This window comes from Trichosurus vulpecula, chromosome 8 (genome assembly GCF_011100635.1).
Source record: "Trichosurus vulpecula isolate mTriVul1 chromosome 8, mTriVul1.pri, whole genome shotgun sequence".
In the NCBI taxonomy this organism is placed as follows: Eukaryota; Metazoa; Chordata; class Mammalia; order Diprotodontia; family Phalangeridae; genus Trichosurus; species Trichosurus vulpecula.
The window spans coordinates 239,152,392-239,178,649 of NC_050580.1; the positions used below are offsets into that span (position 1 = coordinate 239,152,392).

General features: G+C 38.1%; 1 protein-coding gene across 1 annotated transcript in view; it reads left to right on the top strand.

The window, feature by feature from the left end:
* The window catches only part of TSHR (thyroid stimulating hormone receptor), a 184,230-nt gene extending 173,360 nt beyond the window's left edge, over nucleotides 1-10,870 (top strand). Inside the window, exons 9-10 of the mRNA XM_036735664.1 lie at nucleotides 7,618-7,806; nucleotides 9,457-10,870. Coding sequence (XP_036591559.1) covers nucleotides 7,618-7,806; nucleotides 9,457-10,870 — 1,603 coding nt within the window. The remainder of the gene's footprint in view (nucleotides 1-7,617; nucleotides 7,807-9,456) is intronic.
* Nucleotides 10,871-26,258: the final 15,388 nt, after the last annotated feature.

Genomic DNA, 26,258 nt, shown 5'->3' on the forward strand with positions numbered 1-26,258 from the left:
TTCCAATAATGTTTTCTTTACATTATTAAAAAATTTTATTTTGCATTTCCTGAAGATTTTTTGGTACTCTTCATTAGTTCTCATCTGAAAAATAAATATCAATAGGTTATTTTCCTCCTTTCAGTATTCAGAATGAGTGACAATCTTGTCCTTTACATAACTCTATAGTTTTTTCTCTATAAAAGTACAATTCTAGTCACTTGAGTGACTAGATAACTTGATATGGCTCCCATGACCTATGCATTAATAATAATGCTTCAATCTGGCCAAGATAGTGGCTGGAAAGCAGGGATTTGTGTGAGCTCTCTGCCAGATCCCTCCAAAAACCTGTAAAAAATGGCTCTGAACAAATTCCAGAACTGCAGAACCCACAAAATAGCAGAGGGAAGCAGGGATCCAGCCCAGGACAGCATGGATGGTCGCTGGGTAAGGTCTATCGCACACGGAGCTGGGAGCTGAGGGGAACGCAGCCCCGCATGGCAGCAGGACCAACCAGACTAGGAGTCAGGTGGTACAGGCCCTAGCACCCTGAATCAGTGAGCTGTGGCAGTTACCAGACTTCTCAACCCACAAACACCAAAGACAACAGAGAAGGTTAGTGGGAAAAGCTGTGGGGGACAGAGTGAAAAGAGTTCACAGTTTGGCCACCACCTGAGAGGCAGTGGGGGAGGTGCAGCTACAGAACTACAGCTGCAGTTGCTTCTGGCCCCAGGCCCACCTGGTGGGAGGAATTAAGTGGCAGATCAGAGCAGGAGTGCAGAACCTGCTTAAGATTAGCGTCAGTTCCGGTTGGCAATTCTTGGGGAAGGAGGAGTGCTGATGTGCCAGAGCTGGCTGTATAGAAATAGCTCTGAAATCAACGGCGCATCCTCTCAAGCTTGGAACAAAGTACTCTTTACTCTACAAGCAGTCATACACTGCTGAAAAACTCAAGGGTCAAGTAAGTTGGCTGGGAACATGACCACAAACACACTCAGATTCAGTCTCAGACTTTGGAATCTTTCTTTGGTGACAAAGAAGACCAAAACATACAGCCAGAAGAAGTCAACAAAGTCAAAGAGCCTACAACAAAAGCCTCCAAGAAAAACATGAACTGGTCTCAGGCCATGGAAGACCTCAAAAAGGATTTGGAAAAGCAAGTTAGAGAAGTAGAGGAAAAATTGGGATGAGAAATGAGAATGATGCCAGAAAACCATGAAAAACAAGTCAATAACTTGCTAAAGGAGACCCAAAAAAATACTGAAAAATACACTGAAGAAAACAACACTTTAAAAAATAGACTAACTCAAATGTCAAAAGAGCTCCAAAAAGCCAATGAGGAGAAGAATGTCTTGAAAGGCAGAATTAGCCAAATGGAAAAGGAGGTCCAAAAGACCACTGAAGAAAATGCTACCTTAAAAATTAGAATGGAGCAAGTGGAAGCTAGTGACTTTATGAGAAATCAAAATATTATAAAACAGAACCAAAGGAATGAAAAAATGGAAGACAATGTGAAATATCTCCTTGGAAAAACCACTGACCTGGAAAACAGATCCAGGAGAGATAATGTAAAAATTATTGGACTACCTGAAAGCCATGATCAAAAAAAGAGCCTAGATATCATCTTTCAAGAAATTATCAAGGAGAACTGCCCTGATATTCTAGAGCCACAGGGCAAAATAGAAATTGAAAGAATCCACAGATCGCCTCCTCAAATAGATACCAAAAAGAAATCTCATAGGAATATTGTCTCCAAATTCCAGAGCTCCCAGATCAAGGAGCAAATACTGCAAGCAGCCAGAAAGAAACAATTTGAGTATTGTGGAAACACAATCAGAATTACCCAAGATCTAGAAGCTTCTATATTGAGAGATCGAAGGGCTTGGAATACGATATTCCGGAGGTCAGTGGAGCTAGGATTAAAACCAAGAATCACCTACCCAGAAAAACTGAGTATCATGCTCCAAGGCAAAATATGGATTTTCAACAAAATAGAGGACTTTCAAGCTTTCTCAGTGAAAAGACCAGAGCTGAATAGAAAATTTGACTTTCAAACACAAGAATCAATAGAAGCATGAAAAGGTAATCAAGAAAAAGAACAAGAAAGAGAAATTGCAAGGGACTTACTAAAGTTGAACTGTTTTGTTTACATTCCTACATGGAAAGATGATGTGTGTGATTCATGAGACCTCAGTATTAGGGTAGCTGAAGGGAATATGCATATATTTATATGTGTGTGTGTGTGTGTATGTATGTATGTATATATGTAGGTGTATATATGTATATATATATGTATATATATGTATATATATATGTAGACAGCGGGCACAGGGTGAGCTGAATATGAAGGGATGATATCTAAAAAAAAATCAAATTAAGGGATGAGAGAGGAATATACTGAGAGAGGGAGAAAGGGAGAGATAGAATAGGGTAAATTATCTCGCATAAAAGTGGCAAGAAATAGCAGTTCCGTAGGAAGAGAAGAGAAGGCAGGTGAGGGGGAATGAGTGAATCTTGCTCTCATTGGATTTGACCTGAGGAGGGAATACCATACACACTCAGTTGGGCATCTTACCCCACAGGAAAGAAGGAGGAAGAAGATAAAAAAGGGGGGATGATAGAAGGGAGGGCAGATGGGGGTGGAGGTAATCAAAAACAAACATTTTCAAAAAGGGACAGGGTCAAGGGAGAAAATTCAGTAAAGGGGGATAGGTTAGGAAGGAGCAAAATATAGTTAATCTTTCACAACATGAGTATCGTGGAAGGTATTTACATAATGATAGGGGGGTGGGGGTAGGAAAGAGGGGAGAGAATTTGGAACTCAAAATTTTAAAAACAGACGTTCAAAAACAAACAAAAAAAGTTTTTGCATGCAACTAGAAAATAAGATATACAGGCAATGGGGCTTAGAAATTTATCTTGCCCTACAAGAAAGGAAGGGAAAAGGGGATGGGAGGGGAGGGGGGTGATGGAAGGGAGGGCTGACTGGGAAATGGGGCAACCAGAATATACGCCATCTTGGAATGGACAGGAGGGTAGAAATGGGGAGAAAATTTATAATTCAAACTCTAGTGAAAATCAATGCTGAAAACTAAATATAAAAAAAATGTTGGGAAAAAATGCTTTAATCCAACTAAAAGAACTGTGCTCAGCTGCATTTTTGTTTCCTATGTACATGGAATACAAAGCTCTTTTGCTGAGTCCTGTAATTAAAAACTTCAAAAACAAAACTAAACTTCCCTTGACCTAGCTATCTCCCTCAAGCTATTATCCCTTCTCCTTCCTCTCCTTCACTACCAAATATTTAGAAAAAAAATGTCTCCACTTCACCACCCACTCACACCTTGGGTCCCTGCAATCTGGCTTTTGTGTGGACCTCTCCACTGAAGGAAGCTCCTCTCTCGAAGTCACCAACAACATTTTTAACCAAAGCACCATAGTTCTTCCTATTTACCATTCTCCTTGACCTCTCTGAATCATCAGAATAATTGAGTTTAACAATAAATGTCATTACTTAGATGGAATCATAAAAGCAAACAGAAATATAACCAGAGCTCTTTCTGAAAATACAAAATTCAGTGCCTACTGAAGCATGCTAATTTTTTCTTTCTTCCTTTATCTCATTCTTTTTTTTTTTAATTCTGAGTCTTCTTGTACAAAATGACTGAAGTGGAAATGTTTTACATGATTGCACACATATAAATTATAATGGATTACTCTCCGTTTCAGGGGAGAAGAGGAAGGGAGGGAGGGATAGAATTTGGAACTCAAAATTTTTTTTAAATGTTAAAAATTGTTTAACATGTAAGTGGGGGAAATAAAATATTATATATTAAAAAATGCAAAATTCAAAAATTCAAATTTCTCAAGTGTCTACTATGTACAAAGTTGTTCGACACTGGGGATACAAAGACAAAAAAAAAACAAGTTTCTGCCTTTAGGGAGCTTACTATATAGATAGATATAGATACAGATATAGATATAGATACAGATACAGATATGTATAGATAGACAGATACAAAAGCTATGTAGATGTATTAAATATTGGAGATACAAAGATGAAAAATAACATAATCTCTACCTCTAACTGTAATCAAATTAACATTATCTTTACTTCTGGAAAGATCATGTCAGTGAACTGCCATATAATTCTATTTAACATCTCTGTCACACTTAAGACCACAACACCCTTTCCCAGCCACCACTCTCTTATATGTATTGTTTCCTTCAATTAGAATATAAGCAGGGGTGTGCTGGAGCCAGAGAGCTGATTGTGAAATTTACAGTGTGAGCATTTATGCCTCACAAATGCTACAAATCAAGTCTTGATTTATTGTTTCGTTGATTGCCTAGTTTTAAGAAAGTAGAGGGGGAAAAAGTAGAGAAAATGTTAATGATACAGACTAAACTTAAAAGAATATTGGCATGATTTGCGGGGGCGGTGGGGAATTGGTTGTTAAACATTTATACCACACTATTTAATGTAAGCTTCTTGAGGGAAGATTCTGTCTTGCTTGTTGTATTGGTATCCCCAACACTTAGCACAGTGCCTAGCATCTATGAAGGGTGAAATGAAGTTTCCCAGTCACACGAGTACCACATTGTAGAGGTGTCATTCAAACCCAGCTTCTTTAACTCCAAATCCAGCGCTCTTTTCAACGTCATTAGACAACTTTTATATTCAACTAAAAGTTCCTTTCTTATATTTTTGCCCTCCATCATTTCCCCCAAGATATTGTTAGAGGATCTATTTTGACACTCCAGGGTCAGTACACAAAATGGGAGACCACTCTGAATGTCCAGTGGAATTTGGCTAATGGTTAATTATGTGTGTTCTTTATTAAGCAACAATCACATACATTTAACTACCCAGCCCCAGATCAGGGACTCTCTAAGACCAGTCTTACTGTTTACTGTTCTAGGAAGAGAACATAGAGAGGTCATAGATAGCACTCACTCTACAAGTGCTATCTATGGGCTCCATAGGTAGAGAAGACTTCTTCCCAAGAGAAAGAAGTCACAGATACTGTACAACAGATAAGTTGCAGAAATTCAAGAACTGACTATATGATTCATCTCAATTCATAAAAATCTGCCTCTTATTGAGGCCCAGTGAGCCAATATACAAGGATCTGTCCAAGTTAAATGACTTTGGCTATTTGATACAAGGTTTTAAGGATGAGCTGCCTTAGAATACTGAGCCAGAGAACCCAAGTCTCAGATTCTTGGTACAGATATCTCCACTACTGGCTTACTGTGTGAGCAGATTACTTATTCTCTTATTGCCTTTTCTGTATCATCAGTCTTTCTATCTTTTTCCCCAATAGAATATAAGCTCCTTGAGGGCAGGAACTATTTTATTTTTGTCTTCAATTCCCTAGCACCTAGCACAATTCTGTGCACATAGTAAGCACTTAGTAAATAATTCTTGACTGATTATGTGAAAAGGAGATAACATACCTGCCCTTACCTGCTTTGGTGAGATCTTTCTTAATAGAGCCATGGGTTTATAGACTAGATAATCACTGAGGGGAAGCAAAAGGTGACTTGTTCAAAATGACTTCTGCTCCACACAGTCGCAGTGTCTGAAATACACATCATCTGAATTCACAGGATCATGGAATTATAGATTTAGAGCTGAAAAGGACGTATGAAGTGATCTAGTCCAAGCTCTCATTCTGCAGGTGAGGAAACTGAGTCAGTGTTAGGGCACTGTCTCTAAAAATTCTGCTTAACATAACTAGCACTTACAAAGCATTGTCAAGTTTTCAAAGCACTTTATCTACATTTTCTCATTTGACTCTCACAGCAACTCTGTGAGGTAGATAATTACAGGTATGATTGTTCTTGTTTTATAGATAAAGTAACAGAGTCTCGGAGAGGTTATTTGTCCATGGCTACATATCTAATAAATATCAGTCAGCATTTGAACCTAAGACTTTTTGCTAAAATGCAAATATATTACCTGAAAGAGTTAATGTATTAATGTTAGCATTGATTGACCAGATTCTCAAGTGAAGATTGGTATTTTGAACAAATAGGCCATGGAAAGCCAGATTTGGCAGGAAATAGTGAGGCACTGGAGCAATTGGCTTCAATAAATGTGTTTTATCTGATTAAAAAAAAAAGTCTAGAGCATGAGACATAGAGTGACACATGTGGTCAAATGGCCTTGTCCAGTTATTAGGGGGAAGGTGATAAGTGTTGACTTAGATCAGTCAATGGTAAGGAGAGAGAGGTGAGACCATCTGAAAACACAAGTCTTTTGAACAAAAGAAGAAAAAGAACAAGTTAGTCTGGAGGAACCAGACTCAGAGTAAAGAGGCCCAGATGACAGCTAGGTGGTACAGTGGATAGAGTGTCAGCCCTAGAGTCAGGAGGACCTGAATTCAAATCTAACCTCAGACACCTACTAGCTGCGTGACCGTGGGCAAGTCACTTAACCTTGTTTGCCTCAGTTCCTCAACTGCAAAATGACATGGAGAAGGAAATAACAAACCACTCTAATATCTTTAGGAAGAAAACCCCAAATGGTGTCATGGAGAGTCGAACACAACTCAAAATAACAAAAAGAAGGCTAGACTGGTGTGGTGGAGGTTAAAGTAGAGGGTGGGGTGGGCACTGGCTTACAGGCCTAGAGTGAAAAGGTGACTAGTCCCTCAAAAAGTAAAGTGGTTAAAAGATACAACTTGTAGAATTTGCCATAGCAACATCTGAAAAGCAGGAGAAATGGAAAGACAGGGAACTTCTTCCTGTTAGAGAATTTGAATCTCCAAGGAAGGATCAGAGAGGCCAGCTTCAGGATCAGAAGTTTGAGAGTGGAGCCAACATGGGCTTTTCAAAGCTTTGACCAGTGGGTTGAAGGTTAAGAGCCTAAGAACTGGGAGCAGCAGAAGGGAAATCCCCAACCAAGTTTAAGACTCCCATAGGTTATCTTTGAAGGCTAAGGAAGCAGATTTTGAAAAACTTGACATTTGGCCTCAAAAGACCTAAGTTACAATCTCGTCTCTTAATATTTCTGTGAATATATATGAATACATATATATTAAAGCAAGCTGCAAGTAATAAAGATTCATGGTTCCACACATAATTCTCTTTTTTCTACTCTACTTTTTAACATGGAAATATTCTCTTTTTATTGGCTGTTAAATGCTCATTTAAAAAAAATTTAATTTCCAAAGCCATTCAGTGTTTGATAATATTGGTTGAAAGTGATTCTTCTTATTCAGAAAAATCTGAATCTCAACACTGGGCTCAAAAAAATCACAATAAAACTTTTTTCCTCTTCTTTTTTCTGCATGATGAATATGCCATAATAATAAGAAATAGGATAAAATGCTGCAGTGTGGTGATATGCATGCCACTCAAAACTCTGTCACATTATAACTGTGTTACTGAAGTTTGTAGTGCGTCAAACAATAATGCAACTTGGTGAGAGTGCCACATATGGTCTTTGTCCACAACTACTCAACTCTGCTGTTGTATCATGAAAACAGCCATAGATAATGATCATGGCTATGTTCTGTGTTCCAATAAAACTTACTGAAATTTGAAAAAAAAATTTTAAACATGGATACACACACACACACAGAGTCTCCCTGCTAACTAAGCCTTATTTATCTGCCTTTAAACTCACAGGGACATCTCTTACACTAGTGTTACTGCCCTACCACCTAAGGGTCTGGAGTATCTGAAAGAACTGATAGCAAGAAACACTTGGACTCTTAAGAAGCTTCCCTTTTCTTTGAGTTTCCTTCACCTGACACGGGCTGACCTGTCCTATCCAAGTCACTGCTGCGCTTTCAAGAATAGAAAGAAAAACAAAGGGTAAGTGTGTGGCAGGAATTTGGCCACAGGTTCCTTATCTGAAGAAAGAGAGGGTTCAGAAGTTCCCAAACTGGCTGATACCACCCCCTGGGGGGATACTGGGATGATCTAGCTGGGTGGTAGTAGCCTCAGGTGCAGTTGGGGGGTGTTCAATAAAAATAAGAGGGTGGTGGAAGCATAAGGAAAGAAGAAAAGAGAAGAAAACTGTTCATATATGCTTCATGTGTTGTGTAATAGAGTTAAAGTTGTAGTGATTATATTATTTTCCAAATAAATACACAAAATGCAAATTATAACTGATCAGTGGTCAAGTCTGCTGACAGGCCTTAAGAAGTAAGTGTTGGCAGGCAAGCTTGTCACGCGTTGTCGGGAAGTCCAGCATGCATTGGCAGGAATATGTGCATGTAATGACTTGTTTACAATATGATACTATACAGTTACATGACACAATATTGCATCATCAAAATTATGATGCAGAAAAAAAAACAAAAATTTACACTAGATTATTAAATTTAAGAGGCATCATTTTTAAAAAAACATTTTATAGTTTTTTGAAATGATGCACTTTTTTTTAAAAAAAATCATTAACAGTTAAAGAAAGTAGATTTCCACCAGGTCACTGAGTAATTTTTTTTTAAAGGGAACAGTATGCCAAATAAGTTTGGGAACCTCTGGACTAGATGAACTCTAGGGTCTCTTCTAGCTCTAAAGCTGTGATACCATGATCCTGATGCCTAAGATTGTACTCTGTGGGTAGAAGAGAGAGCATGAGTGTCAGAAGTAAACAGATTTGGATGACCTGTTCATCTTCAATCCAGATATCAAAGACCTAGAACTTTGTGACTACCCCACAGTTATCATGACACAATGGAATGTCATTTATTTTTATTGGCATCACTCAATTGAGCTGATATTTGTACAAAGCAAGTTAGATGGACATGGTCCCTGTTCCTTAGTGGCACTATATTTAAGACAAGCAGCCATGATGAAGAATGTCCAAACAAGCTGGATCTATTCCTCAAAGCAGGCTAAGCAGCTATCACAATTTCAGGCCATGTGTCACGCTTCAAAGGAGTGGGTCTCTTCTCCTCCTTACCAGCTTGATTGTCCTCCTCCCCTCCTATCTACCCTATATCTCTTACACTCCCATCCTTTCTTCGTTACTGTGATTCCTTCCTTACTGTGATTCCTTCCTTACCTCCTCTGTGCTTACTCCTTTCCCTCCTTCCAAGTATCTCTTCATCTACTTCCTGCACAGATCTATCCTGTTGGTGATAAATCTGGGCCCAATTATGGGGGCAGGGTCGAACAGGAAGACAAAAAGTAGTGCAGGGAAGACATATCGAGTTGTAACAGCAGCAAGAAAACTGGAGGGATCAGGGAAATCTATTTAGGTGGCATATGGCATTTGGGGGAGATGAACCCTAGAGTAAACCATGTTGACTTTTCCTCAACTCCAGCATAGACAAGAATAGCCAAGCCTCCAGATATTTTACTCTATACCAGAAAAGTAGTTGAACTCAGATTGAGACATGAAACGAGATGAAAACTGTACTTGTTGTCAGAATGGTTTGGGTTAGATCAGAATTCAGTTTCCTTCTGGGATGATTGCCAAAAAGAATCAAGGCCCTGATCTCTGTTGCCTTTCAGAATCCTTGAGTCGCTAATGTGCAACCAGAGCAGCATTCAGAGCTTGCGTCAGAAGAAATCTGTCAATGCCTTGAATGGTCCCTTCTACCAGGACTACGCAGAGGAACCGAACCACACAAATGCATTGTATGAGGGAGACTCCACAGTACAGGATTTCCACAGCAATTCCCATTATTATGTCTTCTTTGAAGAACAGGAGGATGAGAATATTGGATTTGGTCAAGAACTTAAAAACCCTCAAGAGCTGATTATACAGGCATTTGATAGCCATTATGACTATACTGTGTGCGGAGGCAATGAAGATGTGGCATGCTCCCCAGAGCCAGACGAATTCAACCCCTGTGAAGATATAATGGGATATAAGTTTCTTAGAATTATAGTGTGGTTTGTCAACCTGCTGGCTCTCCTTGGAAACTTCTTTGTCTTGTTTATTATCCTTACCAGCCACTACAAACTTACTGTCCCACGCTTCCTCATGTGCAACTTGGCCTTCGCTGACTTCTGTATGGGGATCTACCTGCTCCTTATTTCTTCTGTTGACCTCTATACCCGCTCTGAGTACTACAACTATGCCATCGACTGGCAGACTGGCTCTGGTTGCAACACGGCTGGATTTTTCACTGTTTTTGCCAGTGAGCTCTCTGTGTACACACTGACAGTTATCACACTAGAGCGCTGGTACGCCATCACTTTTGCCATGCGCCTGGACAGGAAGATCCGCCTACGGCACGCATACATAATCATGTTAGGTGGGTGGGTTTGCTGTTTCCTTCTAGCCCTGCTTCCATTGGTAGGAGTCAGCAGTTACGTCAAGGTTAGTATCTGCCTCCCCATGGACACAGAGACTCCCCTTGCTCTTACCTACATCGTTGTAGTTCTGTTACTGAACGTCATTGCTTTTATCATCATCTGTGCCTGCTATGTAAAAATTTACATCACTGTCCGAAATCCCCAGTACAGCCCAGGTGACAAAGATACTAAAATTGCCAAGAGGATGGCTGTGCTGATCTTCACTGATTTCATGTGCATGGCCCCAATTTCCTTCTATGCTTTGTCAGCTGTCATGAACAAGCCCCTCATCACAATTAGCAACTCAAAAATCTTGCTGGTCCTTTTCTACCCACTTAACTCATGTGCCAATCCATTCCTCTATGCCATCTTCACCAAGGCTTTTCGGCGAGATGTTTTCATTCTACTGAGTAAGTTTGGTATCTGTAAGCACCAGGCCCAAATCTACCGAGGGCAGACAATCTCTCCAAAGAATAGCATTGGTATTAATGGCCAGAAAGGTTTTCGGGGAGCAGGGAAGGCTCTTGCCAATGTGCAGGATGACTATGAACTATTCGAAAATGTTCATCTGACCAAAGGCGAGCAGAACCAACTCAAGGTAGACTGCAAACTGACAGTTCTATAAGCTCATCCTCATATTCTACAAAATCTCAAAATGGTAACCTGACTGACAGAATTCTGATTTCCTAATTGAAGCATTCTAATTCCGGGCCACACTTTTTTCCTCTCCCTTCTGTTTCTGCATTTCTTACAATGAATAAATAAATGTATTTTGCACATGAATGACTTTAACCTAATCTCTCCTCATAAGATATCACCCTTAGGAGAACAAGGAAGTATTACCATGACTAAGATTGCATCTCTAACTTAGGTGATAGCAAAATGATGCATCCTCTGGGAGATATCCCAACTAATTTGTTCCACAAACAAGTCTAACAACAAAGTTCTCTGAAGGGGACACAACAAAAGTCAGTAGAGCTATGAGAGTAGAGATCCTTCCACTTCTGATGCCACCTGTAGTAATGCATAGTCTGCATTTGGACATTCTCCAATGACTTGGCTGATGTCACATGGTTCATTATATGCTCCTTTGAGCTGCTTTAGCTTTGTAGTGCTTGGTACTGCCATAAAGAACTGAAGCTGACTTGAATCTAAAGTAAAAAAATAAGACCATAAGGAGAGTGACTATTTTGAGCAATGAATAACAGGGCGGGGATGGGGCTGTAAGGGAGAACCTTTCTCAAGATGTCTTCTCTGACTCTAGTCGCTCCTTGAAACCACTTACCATATTCATCTCTACAAGGACCTGCCAGGATCCAATCATTTTGTGTTGCCCGGAAGAATATGCCGGCTTGTTTGTATGACTCAAAGCGTATCTTCCTGATGGGTGTCTTAGCAGAAAAGAATGGAATTGTGGAAATCATATCTGGTTAGCAACAAATGTCAGTTATGGTACCAAAATGGTACCACAAAAGTACCATTTTGGCCCACTAAGTAATACATAGTTTTCCTTATGAAAAGCTTTTTCAAGTTCCTACAAGATAAAGTTCACTTGATTTTACCAATGTTATTTCTCCTTAGTCCTGGCTGCTTTCTTACTGCTTCTCCTTTCCTTAGACTAAGGGAATATAAAATATTTGCTTTCTGAAACAGTCACGCTGTATTGAGAGTCAAGAAAGCTGAGCTCTAGTCTTGACCCTTCCACTCTCAGGATGTGTGACCTTGGGCAAGTTCCTTAGTCCTCTCTGACCCATAGTTTCCTTATTTTTAAAGTGAGGAGTTTAGATTGAATGAATCTTGAAGTTCTTTCCAGCTCTGAGACTCAATGATAGGGCTCCTGTGGACACCTGTTTCCGTGAGAACCATACAAAAGGGAAATGAAAACGAAAAAGACAGACTATCACATTTCCTTTAGGCCAGCTCTCTATTTCTCGGAGGGCCCTGGGCAGGTACAGGTTTCCTCTCATTTCACTTCAGCCATAGGGTGGCTATCTAAACCAGATAGGGAAGATTCTAATGATGAATTGGGCTGAATCCAAATTGTTAAGTTGGCATCTTGTCTATACAAGACAATTGTTCTATGATTATTAGGACAAAAAAGAAATCTACAAAACTTTTTGGCTTGAATTATTCATATAATTGAATAATGTGCATTATAAAGGATAGTGGTTGATCGAAGTAATTCACTACCCAGGTTAATGAAAAGCCTTTCCACCCTACCTCCACCCCCAGTCCAAGTAATATATCCTTAAGAATTGATTCATTCACTAAGCAAAATTTGGACCAAATCAAGAAGCAACAGAAAGGTGAGTAAACAATGCTACCTTAACCCATGATGTTAAAATATCTGTACATAGTGTTGGCTTCTCCTTGGAACCTGAAAAATCCCATCAGGTATAGTTGACCTTGCATAAAAATGCTCTTTTCTTTACCAAGATTCTATAATAGCTCATAATTTAGGGTTCAAATGCTATCATTTATTTGCCTGTACATAGGGACTCTAATTCTCTGCTGAAAGACCCCAAGCACAGAAGTCATCTTTTTTCTCTGTGCTCATGAACTCTAGCATAAAATGTAAGCTTTTTGTTGTTCTCAGACTGTATTGTGCCAAGTTAGTGTGACAAATGAACCCACTTGCAACTATCAAATCTGACTACAGCTTTCATAGTGCCAGATTATTTGAAGACTTTCACATTTTAATAGGAAAATTCTAAGTACCTAATATCATTAGTTATTCCCAAGCTGGCAAGCAAGTACATAAAAGTTATTGAATTTATTGTTATTTTGTGTTGTACGTTCTTTGTCTGTGACATTTTACAATGTCTTGTGTCAATGAAGTAACATACTTTCATCTTGAATACATGAAATAGTGCTTTTAAAGCACTGTCCCTAGAAAATGTGACTACAATAGAATCTTTACTAAAAATGAATGTGCTATATTTTCTTCATGCTTTAAATTTCCTTCTTCTGAAACGTATTGCCTTGAGTTGTACAATCTTCTTCTAACTCTAGGACTCTTTTTTGTGTATCTAATGTATAATTTATAACTAAAGACCACAGGGGTGAATGTCCAACTAGGAAGGAGAATGAATACCTTTGCCAATAAGGGTCTTGCTTATTTCTATTGTAAATAAAAATCCTTTGCTAGCTAGAGACCCTATGGTTAACTTATAAATGTCATTTTATGAAAACATTGATAGAAAGTAAATTACATATTGTTTTTCTGATAAGCTCATGAAGGAGCTTACTTCAAATGCTTATTAATTTGGCAATGGAACTGTAAACAGAAACCTAATGAATAAATATGAGTTATGGCTATGAAATAATGAGACTGTTTTTTATTAATGATTCTCATAATCACTCAAATGGATTCAGCCTAACTCTCTGGTGGTCATGATGTGATTTGGGGTTGCTGGGAATCCCAAAATATCAGGGTACAAGGTGACATCTGCTTGGAATAAATTCACACACTCAACCCTTCTTCCAGTCAAAGTGGCAAGGTTTGTTGTGACGCCAATAGTGCAGGCTACATTCTTAGGGAGTCTGCAGTTTAATGGGGGTGAGATTGATGCTTACATACAAAAAAAGACAGTGAAAGGATCTGGATGAGATTAAGGAGTGGTAAGTAGTCTGTGGTGGGCCAGGTGCCACAGTGAAAGGGATGTCAAGTAAGCTAATTAGGTGACCTACATGGGCTGGGGTGGGCCAGTTGTCTTGGGTGGAAGTGCCAGTGATCTGAGCTGCTGAAATGTATGGGAAAATTCAGGGACTGAGTTGCTTTCAAAGACACGGTCTTTTCCTTTTATGGATCCAGGTCCCATCACCCCATCAGTCAATAAGCATTTATTAAGCACTTTTTATGGGCCATTCACTGTATCACCCAGGGGGTATAAGGAAAGGCCCTGCTGACACTGTGCCTGCCCTCCAACAACATGCAAATAAGTGCATACACAATATATACAGACTAGATAGAAAGTAATCTCGGAGGGCAAGGCACTATAGTGGAAGTAGGGTTGCAGGGACAGGAAAGGCTTCCTACAGAAGAAGGGATATGAGCTGCATGTTAAAGTTAACCAGGAGACAAAGGTGAGGAAAGAGAAAGCTTTCCAGGCCAGTGAAAAGGCAACAACCCAGAGTAGGAGTGTATGTGCAAAGAACAGTAAGCAGCTATATTGTAGAGTACTTGGAGGAGAATTAAAGTTTCAGGAGATGAAAGATAAGAAAGGGATGAAGTTGTGAAGGGCTTTAAATGCCAAACAGTATTTTATATTTGATCCTGGAGGTAATAGGGAACCACTGATGTTTATCGAATGGGGGCATGACATAGCCAGACCTGTGCTTTAAGAAATGCACTTTGGCCATATTATAAAACGATAATGATCAAAACTATTTGATACTGGCTAAGAAATAGGATGGTGGATCAGTGGAATAGATACACAACGAATGGAATGGGTACACAAGACACAGTAGTAAATGACCATAATAATGTAGTATTTGATAAACCCAAAGACCCCAGCTTCTGGGATAAGAACTCATTATTTGACAAAAACTAGAAAAACTGGGAAACAGTATAGTAGAAATGAGGTGTAGACCAACATCTTCTACCATATAGTAAGATAAGATCAAAATGGGTACATGATTTAGAAAAGAATAATTTACAACCAAAGAAATAGAGAGCATTGCTAGATATAAAATGGATAATTTTAATTATATTAAATTTAAAAGGTTTTGTACAAACAAAACCAATGCAACCAAGATTAGAAAGAAAGCAGAAGGCTAGGAAACAATTTTTCAGCAAGTGTTTCTGATAAAGGCATTTCTCAAATATATAGAGAACTAAGTCAAATTTATAAGAATACAAGTCATTTCCCAATTGACAAATGGTCAAAGGATATGAACAGGCAGCTTTCAGATAAAGAAATCCAAGCTAGCTATAGTCATATGTAAAAAAAATTATTCTAAATCACTTTTGATTAAAGAAATGCAAATTAAAACAACTCTGAGGTACCAATTCACACCTATCAGATTGGCTGATATGACAAAAGGAAAATGATAAATGTTAGAGAGGATGTGGGAAAATTGGGACACTAATGCATTGTTAATAGAATTGTGAACTATCCAACCATTGTGGAGAACAATTTGTAACTATGCCCAAAGGGCAATCAAACTGTGCATACCCTTCAATCCAGCAAAACCACTGCTAGGTCTGTATCCCAAAGAGATTATAAAAAGGGGGAAAGGACCCACATGTACAAAAAATATTTTTAGCAACTCTTTATGTGGTGGCAAAGGATTGGAAATTGAAGGGATGCCCATCAATTAGGGAATGGCAGTTGTGGTATATGAATGTAACGGAACACTATTGTGCTATAAGAAATGATGAGTAGGAGAATTTCAGAAAAACTTGGAAAGACTTACATGAATTGATGCTGAGTGAAGTGAGCAGAACCAGGAGAACATTATACACAGTAGCAGCAACACTGTACAATGACCAACTTTGATAGACTTAGTTCTTCTCAGCAATACAATGATCTAAGACAATCTCAAAAGATTTATGATGGAAAATGCTATCCACATCCAGAGAAAGAACTATGGAGTCTGGACGCAGCTATTTTCTCTCTCTCTCTTTTTGTTTTTTCTTTCTCAAGTTTTTTTGTTCTGATTCTTATTTCACAACATGACTAATGTGGAAATCTATTTAATATGATTGTACACCTATAGCCTATATCAGATTTCTTGTAGTCTTGGGGAGAGGGGAGTGTAACAACAATGCTACTTGCTGCTACTGTGGCTGTGTAAGACCAGTAACACCAGCACACAGGAAGGCTGGTAGCATAGATTCTTTGATCTGCTTTTCTAAGGAAAGCAACTTTAAGGGGTTTACAATCCCACTTTAATTAAATACACATATCTCATTCACTTAGTTCAGGGGGAAAAGTCAGCACCCTGAACTTTGGAGAAAAAACAAATGGAAATTACAAGCAGAAATTATATAAGCAGAGCAAAATAACACAAATCAGCAGACAGGCTTCTAGTAGTCTGTCCAAAACATTACATACATAGTTACCAGAGAGAGAAGCACCAACATCTGGGTTTTTCAAAGCCAGGGGACTCCAGCATGTTGTCTGGTCAAATCACACAACACTCTACCAGTGAGTGAGCCCCCAAAGCAAAACGCTAACCCCAGAGTATATACATACACTCTTCAGGGTGAGCCCACAGAGGGCATCACAGCCATGTGACTCAAACTCATGAGACATAGGCTTTCTTGTGACTTTAAGCAGGTCATCAAAGACTCTTGATTTAAACAAAGGCAAGTCTCAATCAAAGGCACTTGACTGCCTTAGTGCAAAGAAGAACTAGAACAAATGTCCAAGTAAAGTCCTCCAAGTCCCATGGCTCTTTCTCTGTAGGCTGACTGCTCCCAACTCTCACCTGGATTCACACATAGGCAGGTCTCTGCTCCTGCACTAGGTCACAGCTCATGGGAGCTGCTCCACTTCAAGCTCCTGACTGACAGAAGGCTCCAGGGGTTCCTGCCCACAGTTTCTGTTTCAGAAAAACAAAGCTTAACAGGGCAGCAACACACACCACCAACACCACCATCTCAATTCACCTCCAAAATCCAGATGCTCTGTGTTAACAGCTCAGTTCACTTTAATAGCTCTCAAAAGGTGCTTAAGCTAAGCCTCCTTCCCATGGGCATGTCTCTGCCCTACAGCTCCACTCACCTTCAAAGTTTGGAGGCTCCTTCAGCAAGTCTCTACCATCAAAGGTCTCTTTGATCTCAGAGAACTCCTCTCTGCTCTTTTAGGTTTCCTCTCAGCTCAATGCTCAGAGCTCATTCTTCTTCACCTCTTCTCTTCTCAACACAGGCAGCTCTCTCAACACTAGCTCTCTCTCTCAGTCTTCTTCTCAATGCTGGCAGTTCTCTTGATGTCTTCTTTTCAGCACCCTCTCGATGTCTGTTTCTCTCACACTCTTGGCTATCCTTATATACAGTTCTAACCAGCATCTGACTGGCTAGAACTCAGGTCTCTGATTGGCTGAATTCATGCACATCTGATTGGCTAGAACTCAATGCACACACAAGTCTCTGATTGGCTCAAACTCAATGCACATTCAATCAAGAAAAATCCCACTTTGCTTGCCATTACAGGGAAGGAGAGAAAGAGAGAGGAAGGGAGGGAGGGAGAAAAAAATTTGGAACTCAAAATCTTATAACAGTGAATGTGAAAACTATTCTTACATGTAATTGGGAAAAAAAAACTTGAGGCCTGAGGCATCATCTCCCCACACACACCTTGAGACTATACTATACTAACTATAATAATATACTATATATACTAATATAATATAATATTTATTATATATTAATTATTATATGTAATATATATTAATTATTATATAAATATTAATATATAATATAATAATATACTATACTAACTATAATAATAAGCCACAAAAAATAATAATAATGAGTAAGCAAAGGAGAAAGGACCCAACCAGACAATTATTGTGGGGATAGAGAAGATCAGGATTCATAGTGACCTTTAAAAAGCCATTCCTACTTTGAAGAAAAATGTCAAATTGTTTCAAGCCCAAAAGAGCGCTTAGAAAAGCTTTAAAAGCTTAAAATAAAATAAGAAAGGTTGAGGGAAAATTAGGGGAAAAAAGAGCAATCTAAGAAATAAAAAAATTAGGAAAAGAAAGTAAACTAATTGGAAAAAGAGATCCAAAAACTTAAGGAAGAATATAACTCCTTAAAAATTAGAATTGGGCAAAAGAAAGCTAATGATGTTATAAGACACCAAAAAAGTAGCAAAACAAAGTCAAAAGAATGAAAAAATAAAAGAATTTGAAACACTTCATCAGAAAAGCAACTGATCTAGAGAACAGATCAAGGAGAGACAATATAAGAATTGTTAGACTACCTGAAAGTTATGATTTTTTTTAAAGAAGAGCCTAGCTATATTACAAAAATCATCATACTAAAGTTCTAGAATGAGAGGGTAAACTAGAAATAGAAAAAAAATCCATCAATAACCACCTAAAAGAGATTTCATGATGAAAACTTGTAGGAACATCATAGCCAAGTTTTGAAGCTCCCAGGTTAAGACAAAAATATAACAAGAAAAAGAAAAACAATTTAAATAGTGTGTACCCACAGTCAGGATAACACAAGATCTAGCAGCTTCTACATTAAAAGACTGAAGGATTTGAAACATATTTCAAAGACCAAGGGGGGGGGGGGGGTTTGCAACCAAGAATAAGTTACCCAGCAAAGCTGAGTATAATCCTGAATGAAGAAAAAGGGGATATTTAATGAATTGAAAGACAATCAAGTTTTTATGACAAAAAGACCAGAGCTCAATGCAAAATCTGACATATAAGAGCAAGAAGAAACATAAAGTAAACATTAAAGGCATTAAACAAGGTCAAGCTACTTAGTCCTTATATAGAAAAATGGTACCTGCACTCTTAAGAATGTTACTACTTGTCCCCCTCTCTGAATTTGATAAGTCTAACCTCAAAATAAACAAGAAAGAAGTTAAGGAGGTGAATAGAATTTTAGAAAAGGAAGATGTGATATACCTCTGGAGAAAACTGAATGGGGATAAAAAGGAATATACTTTTTTCTCAGTGGTACATGGCACATACTCAAAAATTGACCATGTGCTACGGCATAAAAACCTCACAATCCAGTGCAGAAAGGCAGAAATAGTCAATGCATCCTTCTCAGATCTTGGCACAATAAATATTTAAAGGACCATGGGAAAATAAACTAAAAATTAATTGGAAACTAAATAATCTAATTTTAAAGAATGAGTGGGCCAAAGAACAAATCATAGAAACAATTAATAACTTCATTCAAGAGAATGACAATAATGAGACAACATACCAAAATTTATGGATTGCAGCAAAAGCAGTTCTTAGGGGAAGTTTTATATCTCTAAATGCTTACATGAATAAAATAAATAAAAAAGAGATCAATGAACTGGGCATGAAACCAAAAAAGCTAGAAAAAGAACAAATTGAAAATCCCCAATTAGATACCAATTTGAAATACTGAAAATCAAAGGAGAGATTAATAAAATTGAAATCAAGAAAACTACTAAATTGATAAATAAAACTAAGAGCCGGTTTTATGAAAAAAAACCAATAAAATTGATAAACTTTAGTCAATTTGATTTAAAAAAAGAAGACAACCAAATTACCAGTATCAAAAATGGAAAGGACAAACTCACCTCCAATGAAGAGGAAATTAAAACAATAATTAGAAATTATTTTGCCCAATTGTATGCCCATAAATTTGACAACCTTAGGGAAGTGGATGAATATTTTCAAAAATATAAATTGCCCAAATTAACTAAAGAGGAAATAAAATACCTAAATAACCCCCTCTCGGAAAAAGAAATTGAGCAAGCCATCAATGAACTCCCTAGGAAAAAATCTCCAGGGCCAGATGGTTTTACATGTGGATTCTATCAAACATTTAAAGAACAATTAATTCCCATGCTTTATAGACTATTTGGGAAAATAGGTGAAGAAGGAGTGCTACCAAATCCTTTTTATGACACAAATATAGTACTAATACCCAAACCAGGAAGAGTTAAAAGATAGAAAGAAAATTATAGACCAATTTGCCTAATGAATATTGATGCAAAAATTTTAAATAAAATATTAGCAAAAAGATTGTAGCAATGTATCAGGAGAATAATACACTATGACCAGGTAGGATTTATTCCAGGAATGCAAGTCTGGTTCAGTATTAGGAAAACTATCAGCATAATTGATCATATCAACAACAAAACTAGCAGAAATCATACGATCATCTCAATAGATGCGGAAAAAGCCTTTGACAAAATACAGCACCCATTCCTATTAAAAACACTAGAAAGCATAGGAACAAATGGAGCCTTCCTTAATAAATAGCATCTACCTAAAACCATCCACAAGCATTATATGTAGTGGGGATAAGCTAGACGCATTCCCAATAAGATCAGGGGTGAAACAAGGATGTCCATTATCACTTTGGTACTAGAAATGTTACCTGTAGCAATAAAAGAAGAAAAAGAAATTGAAGGAATTAGAATAGGCAAAGAAGAAACTAAATTATCACTTTTTGCAGATGATATGATGGTTGACTTAGAGAATCCTAGAGAATCAAGTAAAAAACTACTTGAAATAATAAACAACTTTAGCAAAGTTGCAGGATATAAAATGAACCCACATAAATGCTCGGCGTTCCTATACATTACTAACAAAGTCCGACAGCAAGAGAGAGAAAGAGAAATTCCATTGACGGTTACTTGTTAGCAAGATGTAGTTTGCTTCCTTATTTCTTTTAATTAGGTCTGTTTTTGCTTTTACTTTGTTGAAGATCAGGATCGCTACCCCCTCCTTTTCTTTTTACTTCAGCTGAAGCATAATAGATTACTCTGTGTTTACCCCTCTGCTTCAAGCGTGTTTCTTGTAAGTAACCTATTGTAGGATTTTGGTTTTTGATCCACTCTGCTATCTACTTCTGTTTTATAGGAGAGTTCATCCCATTCACACTCATAGTTATGATTACTACCTGTGTATTTCCCTCTCCTGTTCTTCCTCCTGTTTGTCCTTTACCCTTTCCCACCTCACCAGTGTTTTGCTCCTGTCTACCACCTCCCCGGATCTGCCTTCCATTCTGTCAGTACCCCGCCCCTTTACTTAATTTCCTCTTCTCCTACTGATTATGTATACTGTTCCCTCTTTGAGCCAATATTGATGAGAGTAAGGTTCAAGCAACGCCCGTCACTCTCGTCCCCCATCTTCCCCTGCACTGTGTTAGATCTTTCTCACCTCTTCACGTGAGATACTTTACCCAATTCTACCTCTCCCTTCCTTCTGCACCTATTGCACTCCTCCTTATTATCCTTTAATTTTTTTATGTCATTGCCTCAGATTCACCTTATACCCGTATCCTCCGTCTATGTATATTCCTCTCTGTACTGTTAGGGATACAATTTTTAAGAGTTACAACGATTATCTTCCCACACAGGAATGTAAACAGTTTAGCTCTATTGAATCCCTTGGGTTTTCTCTTCCTTTTTTACCTGTTTGTGTTTCTCTCGGGTCTTGATATTAAAGGTCACGTTTTCAGTTTAGTTCTGGTTTTCTCTTTACGAAAGCTTCAAATCCTCCTATTTCGTTAAATTGAATTCAATTACTACATTGAATTCCCTTGATTATTTAATTATGCCAAGAGAACATTGTATACAGTAACAGCGATATTTTTCTAAGAATAACTTTAAACGATTAAGTTATTCTGAGTATTTATAAATATTCAAATCAACTATAAACTACCTAGGAAGGAAGATGCCCTCTACATTCAGAGAAAGAACTGATAAATAGAACTCTATATAGTATGGTTTTACATATATATATCCATTTCTGTGGCTAATGAGTGTGGAGAGAGGGAGGAAAAAAAAATAAAATCTAAAAGGAAGCCCAGAAAAGCAGGGTTACTTTGAAGATGATATATTATATTTATTACATAGTTTTCTAAAAAAAAAAAAAGTAAACAGTGTGAAATGGAAATTCATAATTTTATACTGAGTCCTCTTTTTATGTTGCGCTGTGTATATAGAAATTCACCGCTTTTGACGACCCCAAGGACCTACCTTTTAAAGACCAATTTTTTTTGGTGATGCTGTGTGAATTCCACTCTCTCTGAAGAATTTTGTAAAGGCACCTGGGAGGTGTGAATAAGCTGCAATATATTATCACCAAAGAACGGTGCAGTAGAAGCCGTGTAAGGCCTATCAAGTTGTACGACAAGAAAAGGAGGTAGGCCGCATTTAATTAGAGCAAGGGATAATGGCCGGATGGTCCGTGCGCTCCGCCGACATATTCACACAATGTCAGACAATGTCAAGGAACTTTCTCTTCCCTTCTCCCCAGCCCTATCCCCACTCAGGATTTTAATGGACCCCGCATGGAAAACTAATAGGAAGATATGAACAAAGTCATACATGACAAGAAGTTGGGGATAAGTTGTGATCCACGTTGTTTAAATGAGTTTGCACATTGAGGAAATCACAGGGACGTTAGTGTAAAAGTAGTTTGTTTTTGTTTGTTTCTTTTTTTATTTAAATAAATGTACAAGAAATCATATGGTCGCGTGAGCGTTCCTTTTCAAGGTTATCACCTTGAGTGATTCTGTCCACTACTTTAGAAGTAACTTTGGAATAAATTTATAAACGAAACCCAGTCTTGTGACTTTATAGTCATACCTTGTTTTTGTCACAAGGCAACATACACATACGTAGAAATACACGAAACAAATACAATGTAAACCTGAGGAAGCAAGGAAGCTTCATACAGACGATAAGATTTGAGCTGATGAGTCTTGATGGAAACTAGAAATTTTGAGATGCAGAGGTGGAGATGGAATGCACTCTAGGCACAGGGAACAGCCAATACAAAGACGTAGAGATGAACTGTGGAATGCTATGTGTAAAGAATAGAGGGAAGGTCAATTTGGCTTCCCTTTCACGACTAGAGCGTGTGAAAGGGGTTAATATGAAAGAATACTGGAAAGGTAGGTTGGGACATGGTTGTAAAGAGGCTAGGGTGTTGGCTATATGAGTGAAAGGGACAGATGTGAGAGAGACAGAGATCAAGATAGTGAGATTTGGTAACTGAATGGATATATCGGTTGAGTGAATAATAAAGGATGACATCAAAGTTGTAAATCTGGGTGACTGGAAAGACGGTGGTACTCTCGACAGAAATATGGAAGCTCAGAAGAGGGGTGGGTTCTATTTGGACATGTAGAGTTTGAGATATCTATGGACATCCCGGTCAAAATGTACAATTACTTGTTGGTTGATGTTGAACCGGAGCTCAGAAAAGAGACTGAGGAAAGAGATATATAGGTATATTGACAAAGATATAGATATATTTACATATATGTATCTGTGCGTGTGTGTGTGTTTCTGGGAGTCATTTGCATAGAGATGCTAATCAAGCCTATAGCAGATGATAATATCACCAAGTGAGAGAGTACAAGAGAGAAGAAAAGGGAGCTCAGGATAAAGTCTTGAGATACTCCAATGGAGGACATGATATGGAACTGAGAAGAAACAACTAGATATGTAGGAGGAGAACAAAGAGAGAATAACATCACAAAAATCCAGAGAAAAGATACTATTCAGAAGGAGAGAAAGGTTAACAATCTCAAATGCTGCAGAGAGGACATGATAGATGAGAATTGAGAAAGGCCATCAGATTCAGCAATTTCAGAGACCACTGGTAATTCTGGACGGTAGTTTCAACTGAGTGATGAGGTCAGAAGGCAGATTGCAAACAGTATAGAAGATAGCGAGAGTAGTGGAAGTAAAGGCAATGAATATAGACAACTTTTTCAAGAGATGACAGATATAGGATCATAACTAGTGAGGATAGTAATGACTTTTTTAAGGAATGGGAGAAATACTTGTGTGTAGGCAACAGGGATAGAACCAGTAGAAAGGGAGAGTTTGAATATAAGAAAGGAATTATAGTGGAGGCAATCTGCTAGAGAACATGTAAGGAGATGGGGTCAAGGGTAAAAGTCTAGGGGTTAGCTCTCATGAATTAATTACCACCTCTATGCTGATTTTTTTCAGATCTTCCTAACTTGTCCCAACCTCTCTGCTGACTTATAATCTTGCATCTCCAACTGACTTTCAGACATCTTGAATTGGATGTTCAGTAGACATTTTAAACTCAACATGTACCAAACTGAATTTGTTGTCCTTTTGCCAAAACCCTCCCAGCCTCCTAACTTCCCTATTATTGTCAAGGGCAAAACCATTGACTATTTTACCTTCTGTGATCTTCTCTATGTCTTGTTTGCTCATGAAGTCTTCCTCTATCCACAGATCTAACAGGTAATTTCTTCCTTGCTTCTTAAATTTGTTTATGATGTCAACTTTTATGTCTAAGTTAAGTACACACTTGGAGCTTATCTTGGTATATGGTGTGAGATATTGGTCTTTACCTATTTCTGCTAGACTGCTTTCTAGTTTTCACCATAGTTTTTGTCAAATATTTCTTGCCCCAGTAGCTAAGATCTTTGGGCTTATCTAACTCTGGGCCACTGTGCTTGTTTGCTTTTGTATATTGTATATTTAATCTGTTCCACCGATCAACCTCTATTTCTTAACAAGTACCTATTTCTTTTGATGATTACAGCATTATAGTGTAGTTTGTGATCTGGCCCTGGTAAGCTCCCGTCTCTCCCATTTTACAAAATTAATTGCCATGAGATTTTTGACCTTTTGTTCCTCCAGATGAATTTTATCATTTTTTCCTATCTCTATAAAGTAGTCATCTGGTAGTTTATTTAATATGGCAGTGATTGAATATGATTTTTATTACATTATGATCCATAAAAATTTCTTTAATATTTCTGCTTTTCTGCACCTATTTGTGAGATTTTTATGTCCTAATACATTGTAAATTTTTATTGGGGTGCTACCTACAGTTGAAGAATTAGTTATACTACTTTCTTTTCCCATTCTATAATCTACAGAGGTCTATCATCTCTAGTGGAAGTACTATAGTTTTAGGTCCTTGTGGGAAAAAAGGATAGGAAGAACATAGGTAGTCATATCTATTTTTTTTCTCTTCAATCAGCTAGATTATTCCCATATGAAGATAACTCCTTAACAGTATTTTATACACATTGCTTGACTTCAACAAGCTCACTGGTATTTGCCAGCTCCTTGAAAAGAGAAGCTAAGAAGAGCTCCAATTATCTTTGATCACTTGGTAGCATCACTGAAATACTGAATGTAGCAGGGACCTAAAAGATAATACAGTCCAGTTCCCTTATTTAATCCTTTGCTTTTTTACAGGAAGATGGAGAAACTAAAACTCAGGGAGGGGCATGATTTGCCCCAAATCACAGAAAAAGCTAAGTAGCAGAATTAGGATTTGACACCAAGCCTATTGCAAACATTGCCCACTTTTCTCCAAAGACCACTCCTTAGAATGTTGACTTTTAGGAAGATACTATTCTTTCACCAAAAACATTATAGATGCTAGATAATTAATAAATTCTGTTTCAACATTCTTCCACAAGAGTTGTTAGAGAGACCAGAGTATCCCAAATCTATTAAGAGCTAGTGTATGGGGTAGCTAGATGGCGCAGTGAGTAGAGCATAGGCCCTGGAGTCAAATCCAGTTCAAATCTGACCTCAGACACTTGATACACTTACTAGCTGTGTGACCTTGGACAAGTCACTTAACCCCAATTGCCCTGCCTTCCCCCCGGCTATATCTTTTTGGCAATAATAATAATAGCTATCATTATACAGTGCCTTAAAGTCTGCAAGGAGCTTTACAAAGATTATCTCACTCTATCTTCACAACAACCCTGGAAAGATGGGTGTCCCTATTTTATAAATGAAGAAACTAAGTCAATGAACAATAAGGCATTTGGTGGCCCAACCCCTATTGAATAAAACATCCAGTCTTCTTAAGGAGGGAGGCAGACATTTAAAAAGAGATATCAATCACAAGGACTATTGGGGGAATTATCGGTTCATTAACAAACATACACAGCAGGACAGTTAGGTGGTACAGGGTTGTACAGAGTACACTGGCCCTGAAATCAGGAGGACCTGAGTTCAAGTCCAGCCTCAGACATGTATTAACTGTGTGACCCTGGGCAAGTCACTTAATCCTGATTGTCTCCAGGAAAAAAAATCAAATCATATACAACCGGCAAGATTACTTCTATCACCTGAGTCAGAGGATGAGAATGTAATCATTTAAAGTAATGTGGGGATTAAAATTGTCCAGCCTACAATAAAAGAGACTAAGGCAGAACTCCGAACCCATGGCCCTTTATTAAAGGGTCCATGGTTTCCTCCAACGAAGTGGACCTCAGATCTTCCTCATAATCTGAGATGCTCCCTTCTTCCAGGGCCTTATTTTTATAAGGCTTGATACCAGATTTGATATCTGAACATTCTAAAGAGTCT